This window comes from Natator depressus, chromosome 8 (assembly GCF_965152275.1).
Source record: "Natator depressus isolate rNatDep1 chromosome 8, rNatDep2.hap1, whole genome shotgun sequence".
NCBI classification, from domain to species: Eukaryota; Metazoa; Chordata; order Testudines; family Cheloniidae; genus Natator; species Natator depressus.
In genome coordinates, this window is record NC_134241.1 from 85,971,960 (window position 1) to 85,986,503 (window position 14,544).

A 14,544-nucleotide genomic window follows, 5' to 3' on the forward strand; every position below is an offset into this window, starting at 1 on the left:
TGACATCTGTATGATAACCCATATTGGAAAGAATAATTTGAACTCCTCAACTACATTCGTAGGTTCTAAATTACTTTGAGCATTCAGGAGAAAGATCTGGGTATAATTGTATAAGCTCCATGAGAATCTCTGCTCATTGTGCTTCAGCAGCGTTTAAATAGAACCCCCCCCCCCCCCCAAAATGTTAAGGTGCATAAAGAATGTGACAGAAAATAACACTGAAAAATTATATGGGCACTTTATAAATTAATTTTATGTCCTCACCTGGCATACTCTGTTCAGTCCTGCTTGCTCAATCTCAATGTTTATACTAGAGACAAGTCGTTCAGGGATGGGGATTGCAAATTATTAGCGGCATAACAAGGCTTCCTCATAAGGAGAGAATGAAAGATTTGGGACCATTCTGGTTTAGAGAAGAGAGATTTAAAAAAAAAAAAGTCAAAAAATGATTGTTACAGAGAAGGTAAATTGAGAGCAAATATGTATTTTTTTCCACAATACAAGATTCGGGGGAGGTGATTAAAGTGGAAGGTAACAAATGTACGTTGATAAAAGGAAATGTATGTACACACTAGAGCTGGTCAGGAATTTTTCTACAGAACAGTTTTTGTCAGAAAATGCCAGTTAGTTGAAACCAAAGCTTTTCATGGGAAAGGATGGTTTCAATGAAACTTTCATTGGGAGGGTTTTTAGGTCCAGGGTGCAGGAAGTGAAAAAGAGAGGCCAGTGGTTAGAGCACTCATCTGGGATGGAGGGCATATGCCTGGTTGTGGGAGACCCCAGGTCTCCTCCATGCCAGGTGAGTGCTTTAACCCCCTGGTTAGATTCAGTAGATAACCATTTTGAGAATATAAGCTCTCAAGGTTCAGGGAATAATCCAACCCCTACATGAAAGGGTTGGGATAGAAACTTGCTCTAGGGGCTGGTCATTTCACCACTGTGATGTTACTGGTGTTGACAAAGACAAGAAATTAGACTCAATGGGTCACTGGTCTGGCAAGTCCTGTGTTCCTTCTTGCAATTTATTAAATAAAATTTAATTTTTAAAATTAAGGTTTTGAAGTCGTACAGGGACAAATAACTTCTTCAATAACCGCTCTTCAGCCTATCACTAGCTTTACCAATTTAAACCATTTTTGTGAATGAAATGGAAATCTCAAGTGGGCAGACAGCTTATAAACCAAGCTTCGGTTCAGCATTGTTTAAAATGGCCAAGTTATAAACCCTTGCTCTACTTTTCCCAGCAGAAATAGCAGTTGTTCTCTTACCATAGTGGCATAAGTGGGAACCACCTGCTGCACAACTGATGTGGCTTGAGAAGAGGTGCTGAGTCACCCAAATTTCTCAGAGTAAACAGCATACTTGTTTTTCTGACTCAGGATTTTACAAGTGACTTTGTTTTAGATTTATTGGATAATCACATTTTCAAGAACATGAATGTATGGGCTATGAGACTCTTGCAGACTTATGGAGTGTAGTTTTCTAGTGAACTCTAAAACTAGCTTATGTAGTGCTGACAAATGCTGTTCATGATTAGAATTTGAATATGTTAGTTAACACAATAAAATACATCTTTTTTCCCTATTTATACATGGCCTAAGGATCTGACTTGTTCAGACACAGATCCTAGGTGATGGGGAAGGCTTGAAGGGAACATATGGGAATATGCTCTGGTGACAGGACTTAAAGGGCCAGTGACTTGTGCTTACCTGAGAGCCTGTGCATAACAACTAAGTTGGGAAAAGGCAACATTGCCATTTAGCATAGCTCAATGCTACAACCAGTTATTCCCATTGATTTTATCATTTATTTTAATAAGCTCTTTTCCCCATCCTGCCCAGTGGCCAGGGGTTTTACTGAAAAAGTGAATGTTCCCGAAATGTACAGTATTGCAGGGCACATGTGTATATTATGCACACATAACTATCCATCACTACATATGTTGGCATACTGTTAGCACTTGAATTATGCCAATATGAAATAGAGTAGCAGAAATTCATAACATAGTATTACTATTTCATTTTTAAGCAGGATTCTTTTATTTTTCTAAAGAGCCATAAGTGTGCATGATGTATGAATGTGCTGGCACAAGCAAAAGCACTGACAGTAATCATTTTTATTTCTGTACTTCCCTAGGACACTTCTGCTAGAAGGAAATCCATTCCGTACTCCTCGAGCGGCAATTTTGGCAAAAGGCACAGCTGCTGTACTAGAATACCTAAAAAGTCGAATTCCTACTTGATCAGAGTACACTTATTCTTTTGTTAGGCTTATGGATCAAAATACAAGCAAGATTTTTACCATCAGAAACCCAAAGGCCATACACCATTTTAACTGACTTCCTTCCTGTTTGTCAACTATTGATTGCTTTTTCTCTGCATGTTCCCCCCTCCCCCCCCAAAAAAGCCCATCCATAAAATCTCACAGATTTTCTTCCAGAGTTGCACAGATCAACATTTCAATTGAAAATACTACAATGCTAATTTTCTTTATTTGTAATGCAGTGATTTCATTGGATACTACCATTAATAAAGGCAATATTTTTTTTTTTTACAATTCAGTTTAAAAAATTATGAATTAATTTTAAGAACACTAAAGGGGTTGCATAAAAGGTAAAAAGTAAACTTTCCGATTTTCTTAGGTTTGTATTGTCCATAGCTGTGAGACCAAATGCTTTATAGCAGGTGAGCTCTTAATCAAATAGGTAAGTGTTTCACACTGTCTGCCGACTGTTAAATGCCTGAAACCTTAAATTACACAGCAATGCTATAATAATAATGGTAAGGATACAATATGAACTGTGCTACAAAGAGTGTGAAGAATGTGTTTACAAAAGTGATTGACTTCTACTTGTTTGAATAGTAATAAATAAATATTTCCTGTTGGGTGTAAACCATTACTTTTTTAGTTTAATGTACCAGTCAAGCTCTCTAGCTCAATAACATTTAGATATGATTGCCATATTACATACAAATGTGTTTGTTCATCCTGGAAATGGCACCTTAAGATGCATCAACACTGGTGATAAATTTGTAGGGAGATATATGTGTGTCAGATCTGAACTGCAATGTAAATGTATATACATTGCTCTTTTTTAGGCTTTTATATGCAACAAATTGTAGCCTAAATCAAAATTGATCCCATGGTGGTTTGCAATGACTTTTCTTTGAACACTTCACTTCCAAACTGTATTGAAGACTGATAGCTGCCACGTTTTTAAGGCCATATTTTCAAGGGAATTCAGTATTGTACTGGAGGTCAGATGGCTTTTAATTCTTACAGACTAAACTACAGAACATACATTAGGAATGGGTGAACATCTCTACCTACCTTGGCTTGCAAAAGTAATTTTTCCAAGCCTTTTTCTTCTAATGGCAACCCATTTCCCCCCGCCGCCCTGATTGAACTTAAAAGAAAATGAGATCTTATACCTAAAGAGAATCCTGTGCTAATTATTAGGAATAGAAAAGCGACCTCTTGCCACATTCACCCTGCTCATGTCATTAGAAGACAGCTAAAGTGGATATCCTGTATATTATGTATGGTGTGTATAAACTATGCTTTCATTCAACGGTTTTCTCTTTCTCCCTTCCCCATCTCTCCTATCCAACAGCAAAATTAAAAAGCCACTCCAATTAAAAACTTTCAACCCAATGATGGTTGAGTGGGTCCAAAATTAAGACAAAGTAAATCTACCCATCCCTAATGTCTTACATTTAATGAGCACCTTTCATCATAAATTATCACAATACACTGTATATGCAACAGCACTGTAATGTAACCCCTTCTGGAGAGGGAGGACAGCAAACAGCTGGCACATAACACTACATAGCAATAGGAAAGGACAAGGAGGTTGGGCGTTTGAGTAGATGTGTTACTGTTTTAAGACATAGCCCCATCCAAAAGGAAAAAAACCCACCCAAGTCAAATGACAATGTATTTATGTGGGAAGGCTAATGGTTGAAGGCCAAAGTTGCCCTTATTTGAATGAATGGTACCCATCATTTTATAGCTGTATCAAGTCTAATATTTAGATTACTGAGGCACTCTTCCAGCTTCTATACAAAGCACATTCTATATAGACACTGAATTTTAGACCTTCAGGTGCTGTAGCTTTTCTTCATATAGTTGTGATAATTTTACAGTAGAACCTCACAGTTTCGAACACTTTGGAAATGGAGGTTGTACGTAACTAAACAAAACATTTTGGTTGTTCTTTCAAAAGTTTACAACTAACCATTGAGTTAATGACAGGTTTCAGAGTAGCAGCCGTGTTAGTCTGTATTCGCAAAAAAAAGGAGTACTTGTGGCACCTTAGAGACTAACCAATTTATTTGAGCATAGGATGAAGTGAGCTGTAGCTCACGAAAGCTTATGCTCATAGCAATTTGTTAGTCTCTAAGGTGCCACAAGTCCTCCTTTTCACTGAGTTAATACAGTTTGAAACTTCACTATACAGAAGAAAAATAAAATTCTGCTTTTAACCATCTTCACTTAAATGAAACAAGCACAAAACCAGTTTCAACTTGTTTTAAACTTTCCCTCAATTTTTTTTAATAATTTACATTTAACACACTATTGTTCTGTATTTGCTTTTTTTTTTTTTGTCTGTACTGCTGCTGCCTGATTGCATACTTGCAGTTCCAAATGAGGTGTGTGGTTGACTGGGCAGTTCAGAACTCTAAGGTTCTACTGTATGATGCCTCCCCAGAAGAATACGCAAACACTTGCTGAATGATGGGAGTATACTGGCAAGTTTGGGTACGCATTTGTTTTTTTTACTCTGAACTTTTTAAATTAACTGTGGCAATTAAAACTAATGGCAGAGTCTCAACCATTACCCCCTCAGGTTATATATTTAGTAAATAAATATTTAGTGAAGCTTTGATAACTGCATCTTTATCTTCCCTACTTTTTTCTTCTCATTAAATCAAAAAACGTATTAAACAGCAGTTTAAAAGGAACTAGATAGAGACCAACAATTCTTTCCATAAGCCAGACGACACAGCAGTAAAATTATTTACTTTTGGATAATTGATATCCCTTCTTATATTAAAAGATGACAAAAGTTAGTTACAATAAGGTGACATTTTTATTATTTGTACAATAAAGAGACTTTTTTAATGTTATTCAAAACACTTTTTAAATACTGAAAAAGTTGGTACACCAAAGCCGAAAAATGGCTCTGCTATACACTGCACAGCATTGTTTTAGTCCCTGTATTTTTTTATGTACAGAAAGCATCTGCAAAATGCATCCTAAACACAATATGCACCTTACAATTAGTGTCAATACATAAAATAAAACTGGAAGGATACAACTTGCATGTGCAAATTAACTAACAAGATAATTGATTTCACTGAATCAATAGATTTAAAATATAGTTTTAAAGTACCTTTTTGCACATAAAATGAAGCAGCTTTCAAGTTCAGTAAGTCCTTATACTGCAAAAACATTAAATACATTCACAATCTATGTTAATAAAGTAGTAAATATTTCTTCATTCAGCTTTATTTACATCAATACTGTAATTAAACTGAAAAGTACAGTTAGTCATTTGTAATATAGCAATCTTTTTAACACATACAAAAATGACTTTTGTATATAATTTAAGCTCAATATCACAATTATCTCAAAATATTAATTACAATACAGCCATCTCCATCATAATTAAACATGTCTTTTATAAAATGGTAAAATTTTTAATAAAGTAAGCTGTTGGTTTTGAACTGGATACAGTACTCACAAGTAGAAAACATAAGTCTTTGTTTTGACCATGATTTCAGAGTAAACCCACGTAGGCTAGCAAAGAGGCCTAAAAGGCCCCAATTGGTAAAGATCAGGCCTCTTGTGCTGCACTGTTGTGGCTTGTGGGTGGTTCTTCATTAAATGCTTTACAAGGGAGCAAGTAAATACTAGATGCAATGAAATGGCGTGCATTATTATACAGAATATCTGCTTGAATTCTCTGAGGCTATTAATGCTCACAAGGATTGCCAAGGAATTTCTAACAAAACAAGGAACTGTTTAAAATGCTGTAAGTATCAAATAATACCTTCTGAGAATTTACTTTTGCAAAGGTGTCATTTCATTGAGGTCTGATCAAAATTCAAACTGCCACTCTGAGGAAAAGGAGCTCTGGTCACATTGCCTGGCCTCTGGGTGTCGCTGTTGTGCTGCACACATATGGCTGTAAGGCCATTTATTAAGCATACCAAAACTGGAGTCATAAAAAGACCAACTCAATTAATATCCAATACAAACTACTGGCCTGAAAGTTGCATCATTGGTTTTATGTTTAGCTCATATTTACAGTACAGTGAAATAAACAAATCTGGTTAACAAGAAAGCAAAATGTATAACTTTATTTGAAATTCCACTTATTTGAAATCTAAAATTGACTGGATGACTATTTTATTTTAACACTTACATTTGGAAGTTTAAAATATAAAAAGCCCAGACACAGAAAATGAAAAGCTAGTAAGTATGTCTCACTCTTGGATGGCCAATTCAAAGCCCACTGTTGGTGACTGCCAATCTTCATAACAGGACACAAAATTACAAACGGGTGGTTATATTAATGTTTACTTTGGTCCAATTGGGTTTGCATGGTAACTTCTGAGCGTGAGGTGAATGGAGGCTGTACCCAGTACATTCACAAGCTAACTTTATGGAAGTTGACAGTACCCTTTTCTAGTTAGGAAGATGGGTGGCACATATTGCAAAGCTAATTGAGCTAATGGATATGACCCTAAACTCCCACTGACTTCCCTGGGAGTTGGGACATGTAGCCTGTGGCAGAATCAGGTCCTATGCTTCTTTTGAATGTTCACTTGTACAGGATCGGAAGAGAAACTATGGTTTGTGAAAATGAACTCAATCATCACTTTTTCTTTACTAATGCACAAAATACACATCTGACCACATAAGCTGAATAACAGGGATTGGCTAGAGTTACAAGCAGGAGCAAGATGTAATGTGAGTAGTACATAGTAATATCAGCAGCAAGCAGATTTCCTAAACATATTACGTTCAATCCTTTTAACGGTTTATTATGGTCAGATGCTTTTGACTGTCAAGAATTACTGATACTCGGGGAAGTGCTCATAGAATGAGTTTGTAGCTGTAAAAATAACCAAATGAGCTAAAGCAATTTTTTGTAAGTTTCTTAATTTTCAGAAAACCTAGTAACATCTGCCTATGCTTTTTCAGCCTGGGAAATTCAACAAACAGCTGGCAGATTTCTATTTTACATGTCAGTAGTGAACTTCCTTAAAATTGTCCCTGTGTATAAACAGAGTAGAGACACTGTCAAGAAGCCACCTTAGTTATAGTTTGAGTAGCCTCTCAGTAGATCAGGCTGTAATATAATTCCACAAAGGAGAGGGATTGTGATAAATAAAGGGAGAGATATATTTTTACAAATCTGGCTTGTTAGAAAATACATTTCAGTGAATGAAAATATACTTGAAAGGTTAAATCTTTAATTACAATAAAACACAAAAACAGAATGGGTAAAGAATTGTTATTGAGACTGGAGACTTCTTTAGGAAATGCATTGAGTCTCCTGTGGTCTTGTCTCTTTAGATATTTCTCCCATTCTGAGAATGACCTGTGGCCAGAGGTTGTTGGCCAGTACTCAGTTCCAGCTGTGGCATCAACTAGTCGGATGCAACTGGGGAAAGAAGAGCTTTAGGCTCAGAACAAGCTTAAGAGAAACTAACCCAAACCCCAGAAATCTGGATAGGGGGTTCTGTATAAAACTGGAAACACAAAAGTGGGTTGTGCCTTTCTTGAACCAATTTTATATGACTATCTGTAAATATGGTAGATTGGGGAGTTACTGTTGCATTGGCTAAATACTGTACAGGTTTGGCTGAGATACAGTTGATACTTTTCAGAGTAACAGCCGTGTTAGTCTGTATTTGCAAAAAGAAAAGGAGTACTTGTGGCACCTTAGAGACTAACCAATTAAGTGAGCTGTAGCTCACGAAAGCTTATGCTCAAATACTCCTTTTCTTAATTGATACTTCTGTTATACATTTTCATAGTGGTGTTTGGGAGTTGAAACCACAATAAATTCTAGTTTCTGTACAGTGACATGCCTTGTGAACTGTGATAGTAACCGTTTTGTGTTCCTTAACAGCTGCTGTAAAACCAGAACAAGGGAATTGTAGCAATGCCCTGCACTTTTAATCTAACCTTTACTTGACGAGCACTAGATGAGCTTTGTTGTGCAGAAACCTAAAAAGCAGTGTCACAGTTTTAGGGCTAGCAGAAGTGTTACCATGGGAACAAATTTAGCACAGCTGAAAGCCTACAGGAAGCTGGGAATTGAAAAGGGTAGAAGTTCCAAAGGCAATTTGGAGTTTCTGGTTTTATTTCTGAAATACCATGTTTCAGTCATTGTCTTTAGTAGCTAAAAGAAATAATTCTGGAGCTTTAGCTATGGTGTACTTGATATGAAAGCACATGGTGTAGTGTGTACTGTCTAATAGCCGGGACCCAGGAAGCTAGATGCAATTTTGAGATCACAGCTGCCTGCCGCAGAACTCATTGACTAAACATGAAAGTAACCACGTCATATATATGCTATTCATCCGCTGCCAGTACCTGCCCTAGAATCTCAAATTTAACAAGATAGCTGAACCAAGGTATACGTGTAATATGTTACTTCCTAACTGCATCTACTGAATCTCTCCAGAAAAGACAAAAGGTGTGTTACATTAAAACAAGAATACCACATCCTAATTAGCCACAACGAAGACTTCCTTCATTGCTCAAAATATAAGCTTCCCCTCTGCCAATTTGTATATAAATATAACAACAAAATACAAAAAGAATCATGCTTGCTTTTTGGGGGGGGGGTGGGGAAGACACATCTTGAAGCTTAACTACTGTCTGAATGAAAAGCCTGAACTCCTGCTCACTTATCAGGAAAAGCTCTTTTACTTAGCCAAGCTTCCGTTGTCTCCAAAATCTGCAGCATAAGGCTTAAATGTGACAGAGGTTCCACTGGAATGTCTGGTTTTACTCCCAACAAAGACTTCATTAATTAAGGGGAAAGTTGAAGTCTCCAAATGCAGATCTAGACCTAGCCAACTATACAGTGGACAAGAACGAGCTAGAGGAGAGGTAGGGAGAACAAAAAAGCTACTTGTATATTGTGATACAGGAGGGCCAGGGAGCAGTAGGAGAGTGCTAGATAGATAAACTCAAGGCTATTTAAGGTGTGGTTCCCTGTAAACTAGGGAAGGTGGCTGCAGGTTAATTGGAGCACCTGCAGTCAATTAAGGCCCAGTTAGGAACCTAATAAAACCCCCTGCATCAGGCAGCCAGAAGAGGAGGACTCACTCACTCACTGAGATGTGTTGTGAGATTTGGAAGATCTGAGAACTGGAGTAAGGGAGACTCCCTTCCCCCTGAGCATCTAAGGACCGAGGGTAAGAAACCCACAGGGGTTGAGAGAGGCTGGGACTCAGAGCGAGGAGAAAACCCAGACCCCTCCCTCCTCTACCACCTTACTGGGCTAGTAGTGGGACCCTTGGCACCTAAGAGCAGAGGCAAAGGGTGGCATCTTAGCTCCCCGCCAAGAAAAGCACAGGACCCACCAAACTAAAATCAGCCATCTTGCCACAATATCTTGTAACACTCAGGCTTACGAACCACATTGGCATAATCAGTGTATGTAATAAAAAGAGGACCTCAGAAATCCATCAGAACAAAATGTGGCACAAACACACTAAAGATCACTTGGCTTTTGTTATATTACATCTTTCTTTGATATGTTGTCTGTGTAGTTTGTAGGTTCCATAGGGTAGAATCCTTGTCAACCCACTTGTCTCTATTTAATAAAAAAAAAAAAAGCCTACCATATCTTGGTGCTCTATAAATAAAATATTTAATTTTGCAACATGCTTCAAGAGTCTGTCTTCTAGTTTTGCTTAGGGGACGGATGGTTGGCTGCATCCCATTCTGTAGTAGGCAATGTTACAACGTGACTCAAAACTAACTTTTTATTTACTCAGTTTTCTTGCCAGAAGCAGAAGTCAAGGGAAATATTTGAGCTATGCAAATAAATTACAATGAAATTCCCACAGAATGACTAAATGTATTACATTTAGTGTGTTTACACTGAGTGAATTTCTGCACATAAAGAATGGATGTGAGCATCTCTTGACTGTTTTATTATGAAAGGGATAGCTGATGATGCTGAGAATTTGAATAATGGCCTCTGCAATTCTGCAGCTGTTACACTGTTAAAGGTGGTGCATTCCTGCACCACGGGCTGAAACAAATAACTGAATAAATAATTTACCTTGAATAACTAATTTGAATGTATTTGCTGAATATCTTCAAATAGAGGAATTTGACATCTCCTCTGTACTCTTAGCTGAAAGAATAACTAAATTCAAACTATTTGGGTGTAAATATTTAAAATTAGAGCGGTGTGGATCAGTTATAGTCAGATAAGTTACATGGTATTTCTGCCTCCTGAATAAGAACTCTTGTACAAAATGAACATTTGTTTTCTGTGAGAACTTACATGTGCAGATTTGGAATAAACTTTCCAGTTTTGCGGTGAAAAATGTAATCATTCATGTTTGTGGAAAGCAAACAATAAAGGGGATGTGAACAGTCACCATTTTAAAACCAGGAAATGTGTAAATACAAACAAAAGCCCTAACCCTACATTCCCGTGCACCCAAAGTCCCCAATTCCTTCAGAACCACAATTTGTCATTGTGATGAAGCTGACTGACCAAATCTCCAACCATATTGTCACATAGCAACAGCTGCAAAATGCCAGCTGAAAATAAATGAAATCAAAATAAGACAATTCAAAACATTCATCAGGGAACAAGCCCCACGTCAAATATCTAATGAGCAACAGAAGACCATATAGTAGACAGGACATTACATAAACTGACCTAAAAAAAAGCTGTTTAATTATATTTTTCAATTAAACTAAAACTAGTAAATTAATGTAATGTAATGTAATGTAAATTAATCAGAGGGGAGAGGGAAAACTTTAGTTAGTGTAAGTGTAACCCACACACTTCCTGGGGTGATGTTCTGTCCCATCTGGTGGCACTAAGACCACCTAAAGAGAGAGAGAGATTGAGTCTGCTCTACAGCCTTAGCTAAGAGGAGTTGACTTTTAGCTCATGCATTAAGCTCCAGAAGTCCCCAGTTCGATCCTGCCTGTCGACAACCTGGGTCTGTTGGTATTACATAGGCAATAGAGAAACACCTCAAATTAACTAAAATGTTTTTGACAGTGACCTTTAAAATCTACAATAGCCACAATTCAGGTGATTTGTGTTTTTTAAAAATGTTCAAGTTTAGTAAAACCAATACTCAATTTATTTCCTTCAAAAACTCTTATAAGAGGCTCATTCCTGCTGTGATTAGCAGTCACAATTATTTTACCATTGACTTCAATGGAAACAGGATTGACCCAATATATGTAGACTTATCCACAGCACAGAAATTGATTTTCCATGCTGTCAGCTGTAGGAATTACTAAAATTTCGATTACTGAACTAACACCAATGTACTGTAGCTTTGTGCTGTGTCTATTCCTGTCCCCTTAGCACAGTTCTAAGATTTACCTACTGTTATTTATTTTGCACACCTCTGAGAGAAAATATTTTAAATGTCATCTAGTCTTACTAGCGATGTATTGTACCTGACTCTGAGTAGTCCCACTGATTTCAATGGGACTGCTGCCCACAAAGGGCTAGATTTGGCCATGCTTACTCGGGGGTATTCTAGTCTGGCTCAGAATAAGATGGTGGGAGTATTGGGATCAAAATTTACTGAAAAGGTTCTATAATTTTAAATAAATTAAAACATTCACAAAAATAAAGCGTTAGGTTTTCCTGCCACCCACCACTCACTGCTTTTATTTGAGGAACATCACTATCTAAAATTATCTTGTCTATTTCACAAGCTTACAGGTAATCAGCTAAAAGGATCAGACAAAAGCAATTAATTTTTGCCTAGACTATTATGTGTAGGTCCCAGGCTTGAAAGTATAATTTATGAAGTATTTCACTCTGTATTGCAATAATTCAGCTAATTAGTATGGACTCAGCACTAAACACTGTACTTGTACAGTTACTTCTATAAGGCATATATATTTGCATTGAAAAAATCAACATACTAAAGTTCAAATTTAATATTTACTTTCTTAGTGGTGTCTATGAAAATATTTTTTTCTCTATAATCTTTTAGTATACCACTGGTGATAGAAATATTTTATGGGAATTACAGCTCAATATATGTTTTTCTTTATAAAGATATATACAACTTTGAGGCAGTATTTTTGATGGACAGCAGAATTCATAAAGAGCTTTTGTGTGCTTCTATGTTCTGAAGTTATATGAAATCCACTTTGAGAAGTAACTTGATTAAAAAAGAAACTGCACCAATGCACAGCCAGAGGCTGACAATTAAAACTAATACATAACCACATGAACATCATATTTATATAGTTAACATTTTTCAAGAGGCGCAGTACTAACATATAGTATTATACATTTGGCACTAATGTTTGCCATTGATCCAGCAATTGGCAAAATTTGTTTCCTATGTATAAATTTCTGTTTGAACATTAGATCTGGCTAGACATATGTTTACTATTTATAAAAAATACTTAGACAGTAAGCTCACGTTGAATAACTAGGTCTACTGTATTCTGGAAACTCTTCAGTAGTAATACAGCTTTCTCATGTTCCATATGTACAAAACTGTGTCCATTTGCCTGTAACACACAAATGAAAACAGGAAACAATCAAATGAAGTTATGTTTAGCACTTTTTCATTTTTTGGAGGAGAGCTGAAAATTAAAGTAAAAGAAACTTGATGGTTCAAAAATTAAAAAGAACATTGATTACTTTTGATTGGTGGAAATGTGATTCCATACCTTGAAGAGAATAACAATAATGTTCTAATTAAATAATAATAGTGCAACAATTCACTTCTTATAACTTTTTTAAAAATCCTGCTATAACAGTATCTTACACAACAGTAGAGCTATAAAATTAGAGATTTAACTGGACCATCAAAGGTATAGATTTAATCTTGGGATATATAAAGTAGCTGTTACCCCAGCAAGCATAGTCTGACAAAGTGTAAGAAGTTAGTTTCAGAGGTCTCCAAGCAAGCAGAAGGTGTAGCCAAGTATGTACGTGTTATGGTACCATCATCTAGCAGTGATAGAAGGGACAGAACACAGCAAACACTCAGGGAAGGACTCTATATGGACAAAGTGGATATGTCAGTTGAATAAAGAGTGAGCTATCTGCAGTGATAGCCTGATGGTGAAGTTACTGTGTGTGGAACTCCTAAATGAAGCTATTGGGAGTTCTGCATGCAGAGGGGCTGCAGGCTGAGTCCTTTAGTCAGGAAGCATGCCCTCTGAATCTATCAATAATTTTAGCAATTTATAGGGTGCTAATCCCTGTAGTTTCCAAATGAAAATTCCAAGGAAGTTAATTCTGTCTAATGCATCATTAACTACTAACAGAAAAGTTCACAATGACAGGGAAAATGACAGATGGGTAACTATGTATTAGGAGGATAGGTAACTGCTGAGCAAGTTGCTTACATCTATTTCTATCTAATCTCTATTTTGCTTGTTGTAGTATCTAGACACTATAGCAGACAGACCTGTTACTCCCACCTCAGAAGCACAAAGATCCAGCTCTTGAGTTGAGTCTAGGCATATCACCATAGGGGCAGACAACACCAGTTTGTGGACAAACTACTGAAGGTAAAAAGAAAAGGAGTACTTGTGGCACCTTAGAGACTAACCAATTTATTTGAGCATGAGCTTTCGTGAGCTACAGCTCACTTCATCGGATGCATACTGAAGGTAAATGTGCCAAAGCATAAGACTACTGATTACATGACATAAGCATTTCTAGGTGTATGATCGCTCCACATACTCCTACAGACAGCAGTCACAACGTGGCCCCCAACACAACACAGTCACATATACTCCCTTGTATGCAGGACCTTGCCAACTTGCAACAACAGTCCAGAGGGTTTTTTTTTTAATTTAGTCCTGCATTCTTTCACATGACTAACATGCCACAATACTCTCTTGCTGCAAGTTCTTGGGGCCACAGAATTTTTGCCTCTTTTCAGGCTACACCTGTTGATGTTTTCATGTTATGTCCAGAAGATGTGTAATTGTAGATTATTTCAATTTGTGTTATTTTTTCAAGTACTTTATCCGCTTCTGACTGCTGGTATGCTGTAGATCACGTGTTCTTTAGGAGAATGTCTTCACTGCACTTTTTCCTGTAGGCCAGTGTTTTAATCATATCTTCTGTTGCATCCAAGAAATTACACACAAAAAATTATGTGTATGTTGTATTAGACCACATTCTGTTCTCATTTACATTAGGAAAAATCAGGAGTAACTGCACTGAATTCAGGCCCACCACAGAAAGCTGAATGGTAGATGTGATAGGGGTCTGGTATTTGAAAGTATGAATAGATTACTTATAAAAACATGAGGATTTCATTAAGT

General features: G+C 36.8%; 2 protein-coding genes across 6 annotated transcripts in view; one reads left to right on the forward strand and one right to left on the reverse strand.

The window, feature by feature from the left end:
• The window catches only part of LRRC40 (leucine rich repeat containing 40), a 40,181-nt gene extending 37,280 nt beyond the window's left edge, over positions 1-2,901 (forward strand). Inside the window, exon 15 of the mRNA XM_074962264.1 lies at positions 2,137-2,901. Within this exon, the coding sequence (XP_074818365.1) occupies positions 2,137-2,242 (106 nt within the window). The 3' untranslated portion in view covers positions 2,243-2,901. The remainder of the gene's footprint in view (positions 1-2,136) is intronic.
• Positions 2,902-5,187: 2,286 nt separating this feature from the next.
• Positions 5,188-14,544, reverse strand: part of LRRC7 (leucine rich repeat containing 7) — a 379,203-nt gene continuing 369,846 nt past the window's right edge. For 4 of the 5 annotated variants that reach the window (XM_074961545.1, XM_074961546.1, XM_074961548.1 and 1 more), the window contains one exon: positions 5,188-12,768. In XM_074961545.1, coding sequence (XP_074817646.1) covers positions 12,661-12,768 — 108 coding nt within the window. In that variant the 3' untranslated portion in view covers positions 5,188-12,660. The remainder of the gene's footprint in view (positions 12,769-14,544) is intronic. The other variant, XM_074961549.1, reaches the window with a different exon arrangement.